The 16,205-nt window shown below is 41.0% G+C and overlaps 1 protein-coding gene across 3 annotated transcripts in view; it reads left to right on the top strand.

Moving 5' to 3' along the window:
- Positions 1–231: 231 nt before the first annotated feature.
- Positions 232–16,205, top strand: part of PARM1 (prostate androgen-regulated mucin-like protein 1) — a 111,039-nt gene continuing 95,065 nt past the window's right edge. The window contains exon 1 of one of the 3 annotated variants that reach the window (XM_023189787.1): positions 232–508. Coding sequence is in view for 1 of the 3 variants with exons in the window: in XM_023189786.1 (XP_023045554.1) it covers positions 466–508 (43 nt within the window). In the remaining 2 variants the exon portion in view is untranslated. Of the gene's footprint in view, positions 509–658; positions 679–16,205 lie in introns of those variants that run through there. The other 2 variants (XM_023189786.1, XM_023189788.1) reach the window with 2 other exon arrangements.

Below are 16,205 nucleotides of genomic sequence, written 5' to 3'. Positions count from 1 at the left end.
TCACACTTCTTTGCATCCCTAGTTCCCAGCACAGAGCAAGGTGCTGCAAATATTTGCCGAACCCAGGGTCTCGGGTCCTGACTGTCCAGCAGAGGCCGCTCTGGGCCGGGGCTCTCGGGACCTGAGGGCTGAGAGAAGGAAGGCCAGGGGGTGGCCCTGTCATTGCCGCGGGGCCCGGGTGGGAGGGGTTTGGCAGCGGCAGGCGCGGCGGCGGCGGCGGAGGCGGCCCCGGGCTCGGGCGCTGGGATGGAGCAGAAGCGCGCGGAGCACTGGAGGGCACGCAGCTGACGGAGCTGCGCTGCGTTCGCCTCGTCTGCCTCGCGCCTTCCACTGGAGCTGTCCGCGCCTCCCAGCTCCCACCGCAGCCCACCCGGCAGAGGAGTCACTACCAGCGCCTAGTGCGCTCTGTCAGTCCGCAAAGTCCCTGCTGCTCGCTCCGGGCTTGGCACCAAACACCAGGCTACCATGGTCTGCAAGACTCTCTTCGCTCTTTGCATCTTAACGTCAGGTAATTGGCGCCGTCCTCCCGGAAGGGCAGGTCGCGGGGTGGGCCCCAGTGGCGAGCGCGGGGTCAGAGCTGAAGCTAGGAGACCCGGCAGCGAGTCGCAGCGCGCCGGCGCCTGGAGTGGTGCAAGTCTTCGGGTTGAGTGCGCAGGTGTGTGCGCACTTAGATTTGAGGTGATGTGCGCCTTTGGCGGTTCTGAACCGTGCCGAGGGAGGGGACGATGGGGTCCTTCCTGCCGCAGCCCGCGCCCGCACCCGCACAAACTCCAACTTTGTGGAACAGGTGGCTGGCTGAGCTGCGCGTTCGAGCCCAGGGTGGGCAACACGGACTGCGCCTCAAGGCTTCTCTTTCTTCACCAGGGTTTCGGAGCGCACTCTGCCAGAGTACGGGACCAGACTTCTTGTTGCGGTTCGGCACTGGAAGGGATGAAAAAGCAGGGGAAGTGGGGGTGGGAGGTTCGCATCTGGGAAGGTTTCTGCAGCGGCTGCGCGCCTGGCGGGGCAGGTTTGCTTTCTGGAGTCTTGGCGGTCTCTGATCTCCGGCGCCCATTCCTAGTTACGCTTAGGATGATGTGGCACTAACAGCAGCGGCCCGGCCTTGGCAGGCTCGCAATCGTCACTGGGGGTTGCAAGGCTACCTTCTGCCCCAGAGCTCCCCAAAAACGTATCCCATGGAAGAAGCTATTAACTTAGATAAACTAGCATCCTCTCCCCTTCCCCTGCACCACCTCTGAAAGGCTTTCTAGGAGCCACTCTCGGGTTTCGGGACCACAGACGGCGGCGACCTCTGGCAGCGGGGATGGGGAAAAGGGAAGCCAGACGACTGAGCTCGGCTTGGCGGGGACCGGGGAGAGATTCAGAAAGACGCTTTGAATCTGGAGTTCAGGTACCCATTTTTTCGAGAAAATGTCTCCCGAAAAGGGACGACTGGCTGTGGATATGGTGCTGGTGGAAAAGGTAGCTCGACTGCGCGGCCACTGGCATTTTCAGTTAAATGTGACCCAAAGTCACATAGCGCAAACCGATTCTACTCATGCTTGAGTCTGTATTTTCTCCCTCTGAGTTCGTCGGATTCCTGCAATTGTGGACAGGAGTCGTCGCAATCCCTTGAAAAGAAGCTAGCGGTTTCCTGGCAGCTCACAATGAGTAAGGCAGTTATAAGGAAAAGTTTCCCAATTTGAAACTATAGCGTATTTTCTCTACTTACTGAACGTCCGTCTGAGAAAACCTCTTTCGCGCTGGTATCTCCGCACGGTTTGGAGACGCGTCCGCGGACGCTTCCGGAATATTCGGAGGCGACTTTGGCTGCCCAGCCTCGGGCTGGGCTCAGAGAGCCTGGGTCAGGCAGGTGTAATAGGCAGCGGAGCTCCTGGCTGGCTGCCGGTGGTAATTCCCGTAATCCTCAAAGCAGGAGATGCTTACGTAATGACACGGAAGGTACCTTTACTTCTCCTCACTCAAAAATCTTTTCTTGAGGTTCAGAAACCCTTGAGTGAGTCAGTAGAGGGGTTCGTTTGCTAATTTGATTTAGTGGCTTGTCTTATTTATTCAATCATTTCCTTTTCTGAACAGCTCTGGCAGTTGTCAAAACCGGGATTAACCCGAACAAGCTATGTATTGTAGCTTCCCCACCCCCACTCCCACCCCCAAGACGCTTTTTTTTTTCTTTTTCTGTTTCTTTCTTTCTTTTTTTTTTTTTTTTTTTTTTTGGTTCAGTGTTACAGTTTAGTTTAACTCCGCTATTGCGGGAGGAATATCACCCTTGACCCACCGCCAGAGTGAGGAGACAGGTGGGCCAGGGACCAGCTGAGCACCACACCTACCCCCATGCACTAATTAGGATCAGAGTCCAGTTGGTCACAGCCTTTCAGCTGTGACGCTCGAGACTCAGGAAGACATACTGCCTCATTTCCCTAGTTATGTTTCGATGTGCATATCCCAAGCGGACAACGATGAAGCTCATGGACGCTGCATTTCCGCTGAAGTTTGTGCCTCTGAAGGAATCTCTTTAAGACGTCAGTTGTTAGGGCTACTTTGCAATAAATTTCATGAAAAAATATGAAAATTGGCATAAATACCTCATGAGATTCTTTGCACCTTAATTTTAAGGTGTTTTCAGAATGTAAAATATAATTTTTAAAGAAAAAAATAGACGTATTGGTAAAGAAGAAAGAGATGAGGGTTCTTGAAGTGAAAGTGGCACATGGGTTTTGGGGGCTTATCCCAGAAATCCCTAGCAAATCTCTAGTTAGTTTCACCAGGCCTTATTTCTTTTCTGTTTCCTTCTCTTTTTCCCCTTCTAGCCATAGGCTTCAAAAATATTTCTGTAAAATTCTTAAGGTGATACTTTCTTGAGCCAGGAAAAGCGTTACGCAGAGGCTTATTTTTTGGCTCAACAAATCCTCTCAAAATATACATAATATTTCCTCCAGCACATATAATGGACACTTGCAAATATGTGTGCATTGTCAACAAGGGTAGATCTCCACATTTATTCACTCGGGTATATATAAACATATTTATATATTTATGGAGAAAGGGCCTAGCTCTGTCACCCAGACTGGAGTGCAATGGCGCGATTCCAGCTCCACTGCAACCTCGGCCTACCCATCCTCTCACCTCAAGCTTCCAAGTAGGTGGGACTACAGGTTCACACCACCATAGACAGCTTTTTTTTTTTTTTTTTTTTTTTTTTTTTTGTAGATATGAGGGGTATTCCTATGTTGCCCAGGTTGGTCTTGAACTCCTGAATGTAAGTGATCCTCCCACCTTGGTCTCCCAAAGTACGGGGATTACAGATGTGAGCCACTGTGCCCAGCCTCATTTGTATTTCTAAAAGGAGAGAGAAATCTTAGATGGTCTTCAGTTCTCTCAAGGTTGATTATAGTAGAAAACTAGCATGTCTATTGTATAAACCATTATCAAACCCTTCTTATGCCAGTATAAGGCATATTGCAGTACTGATTCCAGGTTAAAACACAAACCAGAGCCTCCAACGTTTGTCCCCAAAACCAAGAAGGGAACGAGAATGGCAGGCCACTGGTAGCTTCCACCTTTATCCCTCTCTTGCTCCCCATCTAGATTCTCTTCCTTTGTTCTTGCCACCATGGTTGTTACATTCAAGTTTTTTATGGCCCTATTTATTTAAAAACTCCCTCAGTGAAGTATGAGATACATTAGAACTTTCAAAGGCATTATCTGAATACTCAAGAAGGACAAAAAGGAAAGACACTAGGTAAGAGAGGCACAAACCTCATGGTCCTATTTCTCCTGCACTGGGTCTGTTTGCCTCTGTTTGCCTCTGTTTGCCTCTGTTTGCCTCTGTCTCCTCTCAGGACCTTCCACCCATTACCCAGCCACCTTGCGCAGACATATTGGTCCCTTGGTGATTAAGACATAGATCACCAGAGAGCCAGATTCCCAGTCTGCCACATAGCTAGGGATCCTATTTGTGTTCTGGTTCTGGTAGGTACCTCTTCTCCAGGTAACTAACACCTAGAACGTCCTTATCCTTGAAGGAAGACTTACTTCACCCTGCACATTTATGACTGTACTTGATATATGTCAGCTTAGTTGCCTCATCACACATATATTAAAATACACAAAATTGTGCACACATTTAAAGGAACAGGAAGGCTGATTATGGTTTGTTGGGGATGGTTGTGAAGAGTCACTTGCATTCCTTAGCCTGAGAAACTCCTATTCCCCTGAAATCTGTGGTCACAGTCAAAGATGTGACATTTCCTTCACATGAAAACTGACCTGAGAAGGTGGATGAACACTCTTTTTTGTTCTCTTTGTTGTTAACTGATGCATTTACAGAGGTAGTGTTTCAAGATGGTAGGTGTGTAGATTCTGCAGCTAGATTGCCTAGGTAAAAATCTAAGCTTTACTACTTACTAATTGTGTGATTGAGGGCAAATACATTAACCACTCTGCATTTTCTTATCTACAATATTTGGAGAATAAAAAATTGGAGTTATTGAAAGTGTTCAATAACTGAATATACCTATAGGTATACAGTGCTGGAGACATAGCAAATGCTCAATACGTGTTAGCTGTTGTTGTTGCTATTATTCTTATTAATGAAGTGTACTATATTCTGCACTAATTAGGTCATCCTCTCCAAAAGCAGAGTTTATATGTTTGTACTTGGGCTATGTAAATCTAAGATCTCAACTAATATTCCAGTGCAGTGCCAGCTGTTCCAGCAAACCAATGTGGAAATTAAGAAAATATCCAGCTGAGCCTACTAAATGCCTAATTTGAAAAGGTTAATAATATGCCAACTCAGATTTAGCACAAGAGTCCAAAAAATTCTCAGTAACAAATAGATGTAAAGTCTCACCAAGGACTTTATTCCTTCCATAGAAACTTTTGCAAAATGGTGTGTTTCAAAAACTCAACTCAGCTAAACCTCAAAGGTCAGTTTCCCAGAGCTACAAACTTGAGATAATTCAGATTAACAACTTAGGAAAAGACAGGTCATTTTGTCCGAACGCTCCAAAACAATAGCAATCATCAATAATTGCCGCATCTCTAATTTAAGTTCAGCATTTGACCCCAGTCTAATTGTGCTTGTGTTTTTATGAGAAAAACATTGGCCAAATATTATACTGTTTAAGCAGACTTTCTTAAGCAATAATTTACCCTAAGGGGGTTATAGCACCCCACCAGAAGCAATGGACAACAACATTTTTTAAGTGTTTTCAAAACGAATTTGACTGTCTTAAATCTAAATGAAGGAATCCTGCAATAGCAGTTAAGACAGTTTGCTTCCCTTTGGAAGTGTCTATCACTAAAATTGGGCACATTAGTTTAGAAATTAAACGTATTTGTCTTGTTCATAAGATATCAAGTGAAGCAGTTTCTTGGAAAAATTGATGTTTTATGTAGAAGACAGTGGTAATTCTGAGAAGAGGTGGGCAGATATTGAATGTCTGCTTTATCCAATGTTTGCTTTTTACTTAGACATACAGAGCTATTAGGTTGTCATCTAGTTAATGTGCAAGCCGGGCAACTATTCAGTAAGACTGATTTGTGTATGTAGTTCATGACATTTATTTTTTTAGTTACAGCTTAAATTATTTAAATGACAGGATTGATGTAACATTGTATTTTCTGATGTGTGAATCTTTAAATGTTCCTCATAACCCTTTACCCCAGCATAACCAATTTCTTTCACCTGTTTTAACACGGCTTATAGATGTTGGGAACTTTGCCATTGGGTAAGTAATAGAAATCATTAAAATGAAATAGACAATTATAGAATTCATCTCATCTGTGCTTTTCATTGGTATAGGATGGTATAATGTCAATTGAAAATAGTCTTAATTTTCCTTTGGCTAATATTGCCGAATTTAGCAAATAAAAAACAAAGGTTGTCCGGTCAAATTTGAATGTAAAATGAACGTTCCATGCAATATTTGGGACGTACTTAGACCAAATCTTTCTTTGTTGTTTATCTTAAATTCAAATTCAACTGGTTGTCTTGTGTTTTAACTGCCAACCATACTTTTGGCCTTTCATCTGCAGTTCATTTATGCAGAGACTTTGATACAGGATTAGCTTTATTTTGAAGCCTGCCTCATGGGGCTTTAGTTACCCTGCACCATTTCATTAGAAATAATCTGTTCATGGGAAAACATGGAGATTTAAGAGCAGCTCTCTGGGTTAGCAACTATATGGATTAAGATTTAGAGGCAGCACTCACACCAATGAGCTATTTTGATTCTGATTATATATCCATTAACTGTGTATTTCTGAACATTGATGGGATTTATATAGCCTCTCTAAACGACTTTAACCCCTTTTGACTCTTCCTTTGTATAAAGAAGTATATTTTTAATGGTAGCAATGGTCTTGCTATAGGGGCTGGGACTCGAAGCCTTCTGGACTCTAACTGGCATTTAATTTAAAAGGAAAGTTATGATTCAAACTGAAAACTTTGAATTTCATTGCTGTCTTTTGTGCCAGGATCTTAAGAAATCTCACAAATATTAATTATATAAGGTTTACATAATCCCTGCTGGGTAAGTCTATTGGTATCACTTGGAAGCTGTGGCTATATAGAGCCTGAAGCAACATATTAGATAGAATTTTAAGACAGATGTTTTAAAAAAATCCTTTGATCAATTGAACTGTGGTGGATATTTGTACCTTTTATACCTAAGGCAAAAATCTGTGAATACCTTACTGTTAAGTGGAAAAAATATTAAGATAAATTACCAGGTGTGATATTTAGAAAACATGTCTATTCAATACAAAATAAGTTGAGTGGTGGAATACACCTTTGATGATAACATCTTCCACTTACATTTCAAATTCCAACATTTGATTTTCTTTTCAATGAACAAGGAAATAAGGACCTGGGAACTTCAGTGCAGGTGTTGAACATGAAAGGAATTAGATGACAGAGGGTTTTGTTTATTTGTTCTTTTTGTTGTTGTTGTTTTGGCCATGGTTATAAGCTTGTAGCTACCATTCAGACTTCCCAGAGGTTAGAACACCTTATATTTCCTAATACGAAGTTAACAAAATACACGTTACATTTTACGTTGTGATATTTTTACCAGGGGTAGTACACGAGCATAACTTCATTACTTACAGAGTTCATTCACCCACTATTGTATCCATAATGGATAGTTATTGGTCCTCTGTTCTTTATGACATGGTTTTAGTTTTGTTGGAAAAGCTTTTGTGATCTGTCTTAGTTTGTCCAGGCCACTATAACAAAACACCATAAACAGGGAGGCTTATAAACAGTATTTATTTCTTCCAGTTCTAGAGACTGGGAAGTCCAACATCAGGGCATCTACAGGTTCTGTGTCTGGAGGGGGCTGCCTTTCTGGTTCATTAGCTGTGTCCTCCTCATGTGGTGGAAGGGGTAAGGCAGCCCTCTGGGGCCTCTTTTATAAGGCACTATCCTCATGGCCTAATCACTTCCTAAAGTCCCTACCTCCTAATACCATCTTTACCTTGGAGATTAGGATTTCAACATATGAATTTTTTCAGAATGCAAATATTGAAGCCATAGCATGATCCCACAGATAGACAGCAGATAGATACCATAACTAACTGGTGTTGACCATTATTTGATTGTTAGAACACTCCATACTATAGGACTCTTGGTTTGTGCTATAATTGGATTCTTCAGGAAGAACAGTAACAATTATTGTAAAGGTTAAAGGCTGTCTGTTTATTTAGTATGTTAGTTACAATGCACTGACTATATGTATTTAGGACGATGTTTAAGATCCCAGTCATTCTATTGAGTTAATGTAATGTGTCATATTAGGAGAGAATTTCAGTGTATCTCAGAATTACATGAGGTGACCTCACTGCCACTTGTTCATCAGAGGGTCCTAAAGAAAATCCGGTGGATTGAAGATGTCTTTCTTGGCCTTGAAAAGAGGCAAGTTATTGGTAGATCACACACTCTACTGATCATGGGAATTCTTGCTATTAATGAGCATTGCTGCCTGAAAGGCAACATCAAGACATACACTTTTACCACATTCAACTAGTGGGGAACCCTGGATGTTTTATCTTAAAAATTACAATGTTAATGGAAATGACATTCAGGAGGAGAGCCCAGATAGTCTCCTTTTTGGGGACCTATTCAGATAGGTCAGACCAGAAGTAAAAATATTCATCATTTACATGATAGGAAATGTTGCTGGGGGCAGGAAGTGTGATATCAAATTACGTGCAGAAACGTGGTAAGAAATGCACAGTAGGAAGGGGCAGTGACTGTTTCAGAATTTCTGCACAGATTACGGAGGAGAAGCTGGGGGCATAATGTTTCATGAGACCAAGAAAACATCAAATGGCTGAATCAGGGGAGGAGGAGGATTAAAATTATTTTGGAGTACTAAGTCTCAAACCAACACTAGATGCAACTTCTAGATATGAAAAATTCATTTGATTTCATTTTTAAAGGAATAAGGGATACCTCTTCAAATTTATATGAATATAGTATTTGTTTTAGTATGCCTCCTTAGTTCTGTGAAAAGTCACAAAGTGAGCCTTTCAGATGAAATGATGTGTTAGACTTTATGATGGGTAATTAAGGTAACTTTGGCATCATGAAAGGAAGTGAAGAATAAGAAAATGCCCTGGGAGGCTGAGGCAGGAGAATGGCGTAAACCCGGGAGGCGGAGCTTGCAGTGAGCTGAGATCCGGCCACTGCACTCCAGCCTGGGCGACAGAGCGAGACTCCGTCTCAAAAAAAAAAAAAAAAAAAGAAAAAGAAAAAAGAAAATGCCCTGTGATGTAAAGATGAAAGCAGCTACATGGTTTGACTCAGTTAAGGAGAGCAAAGTGGTCTAGGGTTGCCTACTTCCAGGCGTCCTTCCTAAAACTGCCCTTCAAAAACAAACTGATTATGAGAAGACTCTTGTTTAGATGTTCATATGAAGAGAAACATAGCCCTGATATTTATCAGGTGATGAAGGGATTTGTGTTATTTTATATGAGAAGCAATATGGTGTGGTAACAGAGGCTTTAGAGTAAGATAGACCAGAAAGCAATGCCAACTCTGTGCTCTCAGTTTCCTTCCTTGTAGGGTTATGACAATAGACATAAAGTGCCATGGGAGTAGACATTCAACCAGTCTCTATCGAGTATGTACACCAACAGGAAAAGGATTTATTTTATTTTACTTCATTTGCTTTCTCTGCCTCCCACTACGAGATTGTAAAGTGCATGAGAACAGAAATGATGGTGGGTTTTTTTTCCACTGTTGTATCCCAGCATGTAGAACAGAGCAAGAAACATAGTGTGTGCTTTATAAATTTTCATTCAGTTAATTTTTAGTTGAGAATCGACATATGCTAAACCCTGTGCAAGGCTCTGGATATACATTAACGAACAATGACAAAACTCTGCCCTCAGGGAATTTACATTCTTTGAGGATGATAAATTTTGACTTAGTCAAAAGGAAATCGGTAGTTGAATATCTAATAGTCATCTCAAACTCAACATGTCCAAAACTGAGCTCCTAGGCTTTCTTCCCCTAAGGGGCTTACCTAAAGCCTTCTCCATATCAATGAATGGAAATGCCACCTTTCTAGCTGCTCAGACTGAAAATCATGAGTCATCCTTGAGTCCTCTTTTTCTCTCAACACTCCTCATCCCAACCTTCAAGAAAGTCTGTCTGCTCTTGATTTAAAATATGTACAGAATCCAACCACGTTTTGCCACCTCAGTTTCTCAGTGGCCTCCTCTCAGATCTGCTTGCTTTCACCCCTCCCCTCTCAGGTCTGTTTTCTGCATAGCATAGCAACAGCGAATTCATTGGAACTATGTCAGTCACTCCTCTGTTCAGAGCCCTGTAATGGCTCCTCATTGTTTTTAGAGTAAAGGCCAAAACCCTTAGAGTGACCATCAAGACCTCCGTGAGCTGGGGCTTTGTTGGTTCTTGAATTGGATCTTCTACACTCTTCTTTGCTCACTCTGCACCAGACTACCTAGTAGCACATAGTAGCCAAGTCCTCTGTCTGGAATGTACTTTCTCCAGATATCCACATGACTAATTCCCTCACTTCCTTAAAACTTTTGTCAAATGTTACCTTCTCAATGAGACTTAACCCTGACCAACCTCTTAAAATTGTAGTCTGTTCCACTTGCCAACACCATATTCCTGGTGCCCCTTATCTGACTCTTGCCTCTACTTTTTCTTTAAAGTCTATCTCCCTCCATCCTTCCTTACCCCTCACTAAAACATAGCTCTAGGAGGACAGAGATTTTTGTCCCTCTTGTTTGCTGTGGTATCCCACTGTGTTAGAACACTGTGTGGGCACATGAGGATACTAAAAATCTATTTGTTGAATTGGATGATTAAAACACATTTCTGAGGGCTGGCAAAATGAAGACTTAATTCAGATTTTGCCTTAAATGACCCAAAAATGAGACATTGGCAAACTTGCTTACTATCAGGTGCTTATGTCTAGTGCTTCCAAAAAGCTTTAAAAAAAAAAAAAAATGAGTCAGGCCTTTAGTCTTCATTGAGGATTACAGAAGCTAAACTTTGAAAATCAGCTATTTTTGAGCTATACACGCACAAAATTCTTCTTCTTAAAATGTAAGCTTTATTTGGTGCCATAGACATCATTTAAAAATAACTGAAACTTTATAAACTCCCTGGACAATTAAGAAAATGTCACCTTTGAGCTCAGCTAGGGAAGATAAAGATACCTTCACCATTTGAGCATTTTTGAGAATTCCAAATAACTAAAAATAACCTGGTGATGAAAAGTGATTGGAGTCTAAGGGAAGCACGATTGAAAGTTACCCCGTTAAGTCTGAGAAATTTAAGTAAATTAAGATGATGAGTGGTAAAGTTATAAGTTAGTCACTAATAAGCTGAAGAACAGAATGGGAGCTTTGTTGACCTTAGAGACCCTGTGCTACCGTCTGGTTATTCTGAAATACGAATTGTGTTTTACACTAAGCAATGGATAGAAGGGATGCAGAAGTCTTGCCTCAAATAAAACCTGTACCTTAGCCGAGATTGGAGAAGGAAGCACTTGTCATCCACCCAGCAGGGCTGACACCTCTTAATGTGGCTGGTGTTAAAGTCCCCAAGGTTGGCATATCCCCCAGCTTCATCATGAAACAGATCCTCATGGTATACACTGACTTACTCAAAATAAGAATATTTAATTATTTTTTGGCTGACAAAAAGTATATGAGCTTAAAAAATAACATGCTTGCCTTGCAGCCTTAGTAATCATGGTAAAATTTAAGATTATATCAACTTGAAGAGCAACTTATAAACAAACCAAAGAAGAGGATGACACTTTGTGTTTATTTAAAATATTTGCCTTGCTTGTTCCATGATGTGTCCATTTGTCCATTCTTGAGAAGGGCAGGCTCTCAGCCATCTTGACATCAGCAGCCCTGACTGTAAACAGGGGTGTGTCCCCAGAGAGTAGCTCTGACCTGTGCTGGAGGCCCAGCAGAGAGCTGTGTCTGGTCTTGTGCTTGTGGCGCTGGAAGACAGGTGACCATGGCCCCACCTCTTCTCCCATGGGAGTCACCATGTTCTCCGAGTGAAATGAAAAGCAGGGCCTAATTTCTCACCAGAAGGAAAAGAATTGCACATCAGCAAGAGCAGGCAGGCTTTCAATGCCTCCAATCTCAAAGACAAGTGTGGCTGCTCAGGAAGTGAAAATGGTTCCATCACTGAGAATAGAGTTTCAGATTGGAGGGGTAACAGAAAAGAGGAAAGTGTGGTTTTCAAGATTCAGAAATTTACAGCTAAGATTTTGGTTAAAAAAAATTAATGTCATAAGAAACAGCTGTCTCTTGTTTTATAACGGTTTTTTAAAGCCACATTACACAGAAATAGATAAGAATTATCTGTCACCTACCCATACCTGATTCAAAGTCCTGTTTGTTTGCCTGTTTGGGTTAAGAACTGTTTTTAATAAAAATAAGTTAGAAACAATGTAAATGTCTAACAATAATGTGCTGGTTAGATCAACCAACATAAATTCAGCATTCATACTGGGCAATATTAGGCAACTGCTTAAAATAATGAAATGGTCCATGATGTACTGACATGCAAAAATGAATATAATATATTGGCATAATATATTGTAGCTTTATATTTCACAGTACATTGGAAAAGCAAACTACAAAATAAATGTGCATTGTGTGTGCCTGTGGAGAAAGGGTTTAGAAGGATACAGTGGTATCTGATAAGGGAACCTTGGGTCACTTTTACTTTCTCTCCCTGTCTCTTTCATTGCCTGAACTTTCAAAAAACAGTTTGTATTCCCTTTACAATTTTAAAAGTTGAGATATTATGAATATTGTTAATCCCTCTTTAGCAACAGTTAATGTGGTTATAGTGACTGCTAGATGGCTATTTTGATGTTTAAAATCTTGATTCAAAATTCATTCTGCTGGAGCCCTCAAAAATAAGATTTTAGAGAAGCAAATAACCTTAAAAACGTTTACCGGGCATCACTTATGTAATGGTCAGAGGAGCTTCTGGGAAGGAATGGACTTAAAGAAATATTCCATTTTCTAAAACCAGATGCTGCATAAATCATTGATCAGGATAACCATCTTGTATAGTATTTTAAGGGACTCTGTCCTAACTGATCAGTATTTAATATACTTTGTTAATTTTTTAGGTCTCCTCTCTTCATCATATATGGGAGCAATTTCTTAAAACATTATTCTGAGCTCTTCTAAAATGAAAGTGGCCAATACAGGTATCAAAAAAGAGAAACAGCCCTCAGAAGAATATACAATGTATTTTTCTTTTGGCAACGTTAAATTTGTTATATAATCTTTTCAATAAAATAATCGATAAAATGTGGTGTAGGCAAATTACGCTGGAGGATACATTATTAATACTCTATGACATTATCAGAGAGCAGCACAGGTGTGACTGGGGAGAGAGCCGGAGCAGAACTGACTGGAAGTTTTAGGGGTGATCTAGGCCAACCTCTCACGTTATAGATAAAACTAGATATTTGGGAGTGTCACATTTTTAAATTTTTAGTTTTACTAGGTATCACACATTGTGCTACATTCATTTCATCTGCCACTTCATCTAATCCTCTCAGCACCCTAGAAAGTAGGCTATTCCCATTTTGCCGTTCAAGTCACTGAAGTTCAGAAGTCAAGTAATGAGCCACAGATCACACAGTAGATAAGTAACAGAACTGGACTGGACGTTGAACAGAGGTCTCTAATTTTTTACCCACCTCTGCCCCATTCCCTTGAACTACCAAATCAGTTGCTAAATTCTCTTGCATAAATATAGTCTCTAGAATTTTTCCAACTCTGCTTCTCTTCCCCATCCCCACAGCCTTGTTTGAGAGCCTTATCATCTCTTATCAGTAACTCCTAAACGGTCACCCCTTTTCCTCCCACAGTCTCTTGCCAGTCTTGGGACTCATTTAGGCCATGCCAAATTGCCTGCTGTCTTCCAAAGGAAGAGGATAATCTTATAGGTGCTCAGATTATGGTTTGTAAATTTTATTTCCGCTAAAAAGAATGAAGGCTCCTTGGAGAAGTGGCTAATTCCAGGTCTGGGTTAGGAAATACGTAAGATGAATCTGGAATATCTTGTTAGACCATATAGTAAACATTCTCAAAGAATACTAGGATCCTGTCAGAAGGACTCAAAACCACTTAATGAGGCACCAACTGGCCAAAGGTGGGACAATTTGAGCGTTGATGATGATTATAATTGTAATAGATTGAAACACATTAAATACGTTTAAACTCGTAAGTTCACAATAATACCAAAAACAAAACAATAATAATACGAAATTCATTGATTCATTGGAGAATGCTAATAAGCAACACATTATTTTGAAAACATAATAGATGACTAGAAAAAAAATCAAGTATTTTATTGATTTATTTATCTAAGCCTGCTTTTATTTTGTGAAGTGTACCATTGAGTGACCAAATATTAGATGATGGGATAATTTTCTCTATAAGATTATTCCAGCTAATAAATGAAGAAGGCATGGAAAAAATAGAATATCACCATATTGCATGACCTACTGAGTTAGTGGGCTTGGGTACTAATCATCAGTGACTGCCAACACCATGGAGTGTGATGCTCTCGGGTACTACATCTCCTAATGGAGGAATGCACTATCCCTTATGAAGCAGTCTTGCCAAATTGAAAGAAACCTACATCTGATCAAGCTTCTACTTCCAACAATAAAGTCACAGGAAATACAGAGGACTGGGGAAGATGTTAAATCACACTGTGGGGATGATATCAGCAAACTCCAGACTCTGGAAAACTCTATGGGAAAAATAACCAGGTTTCTTCAATAAATAAATTGCAAGGAAAAAAAAAGAGATTGAGAGAAAGATTGACAGAGGTAGGAGGAATTTATAGACTAGAAAGAGACTTAAGAGTCTCTTAAGTCTCATAATCACAATTATGAACCTATTTGAATCCTGAATCAAACCCAACCTGTAAAAATAAATGATGACATTTATGAGACAACTGTGAATTTGAACACTGACTAGATATATGATAACATTAAGGTATTGTTAATATTTTCAATATGATAATATAACCCTTATGTTTTCAACAACCCTTATCTTTTAGAGATACATACTATTTTATTTATAGAAGAAATGCTATGATGCTTGGGATTTACTTCAAAATAATATGGGAGTGGGAATATTATAGGAAAAATGACTGTGAGTTAATAATTGCTGAAACTGACTGAAAGGAACATGGGGATTCATTATACTCTTCTCTCCTACTTTGCAGATGATTACGTTCTTCCATTATAAGAAGTTTTGAAACAAGTCCTCTAGACCTCCTAATTGCTTGTAAAACAAGTCCACAGTGTTTAGCAAGTGACTTGGGATCTGAACTAGAGGTGGAACAAAAGAAGGGAGGTGCCTCTTGTCATGATGTGAAAGGCCAGAGAAGCAGAGGTCATTCTTGTTTGGAAAGTCTTCCTCAAGAAGACTGCTGGACGCTTTCAGGCCTCTCTGCCTTTGCTCATGCCATTTCCTCATTCTAGAATGCCACAGTCCTCCATTCTCTGCCAACCAAAGGTCTCTTCATTTTGCAGGCTCAAATTTTTCCCTATGTTCTTCACATGTCAGCCCTACTAGTCTTTCAGCTTTTAGAGAATAGAGATCATGTCTCAGCTTTATATCCGTTCCTCCCAGGTATGAGCACATATGTGGTAAGTGCTCTGTGCTTGTCAAATTGAACTGCAGAAACTGGGGCTCAAAATGTGGACTCCAAGTCTCACAGCTAGTTAGTGAAAGAACTTAACTAAAAATCTCATGTAAATGTCAGTCCCTTGACTTCAGGACCTCCAAAGCCTCTTCAAGCTTGTTCACCAGCATTCCTTTCCTTGGGAGTTAAGATTTAAAGGCTTTATGATCTCTGAGAGAAGTAACACATTAACTTAGAGTAGCTGAAAGTTATTATCCATCACCATGTACTGGCATGTAGAAAAGGAAGGCCCCGGGTGAATGGCCTATAAGACAAATACATCTTATAGGGAAGAAGGAAGTAGGAAGTAGGCTGGAACCTGCAACACCACTTGGATCAGGAATTGCACAGTGAGAGGCATGGTGAATGCACTGGACATCAAAAAGACACAGAGGAAACACGGGAGAGATGACGGGTTCCAAGAGATCCAGTTGGCTGGTTTCCTGTGATTACATGTCAGCAAATGGAATTTGAAAGGGCATTATAGGCCAGGCGCCATGGCTCATGCCTGTAATCCCAGCATTTGGGGAGACTAAGGCGGGTGGATCACGAGGTCAGAAGTTCGAGACCAGCCTGGCCAACACAGTGAAACCCTGTCTCTACTAAAAATACAAAAAGTTAGCCAGACATGCTGGCAGGTGCCTGTAATCCCAGCTACTTGGGAGGCTGAGGCAGGAGAATTGCTTGAACCCAGGAGATGGAGGTTGCAGTGACCCAAGATCATGCCACTGCACTCCAGCCTGGGCGACAGAGTGAGACCTTGTCAAAAAGAAAGAGAGAGAGAGAGGAAGAAGAAGAGGAAGAAGGAGGAGGAGGAGGAAGAGGAGGAATGGAAGGAAGGAAGAGAGAAAGAAAGAAAAAAGAAAGAAAGGGAAAGAAAGAAAGAGAAAGAAAGAAAGAGAAAGAAAGAAAGAGAAAGAAAGAAAGAAAGAAAGAAAGAAAGAAAGAAAGAAAGAAAGAAAGAAAGAAAGAA

Source organism: Piliocolobus tephrosceles, chromosome 3 (genome assembly GCF_002776525.5).
Source record: "Piliocolobus tephrosceles isolate RC106 chromosome 3, ASM277652v3, whole genome shotgun sequence".
Classification (NCBI taxonomy): Eukaryota; Metazoa; Chordata; class Mammalia; order Primates; family Cercopithecidae; genus Piliocolobus; species Piliocolobus tephrosceles.
This window is presented reverse-complemented; position numbering and strand designations above follow the sequence as displayed.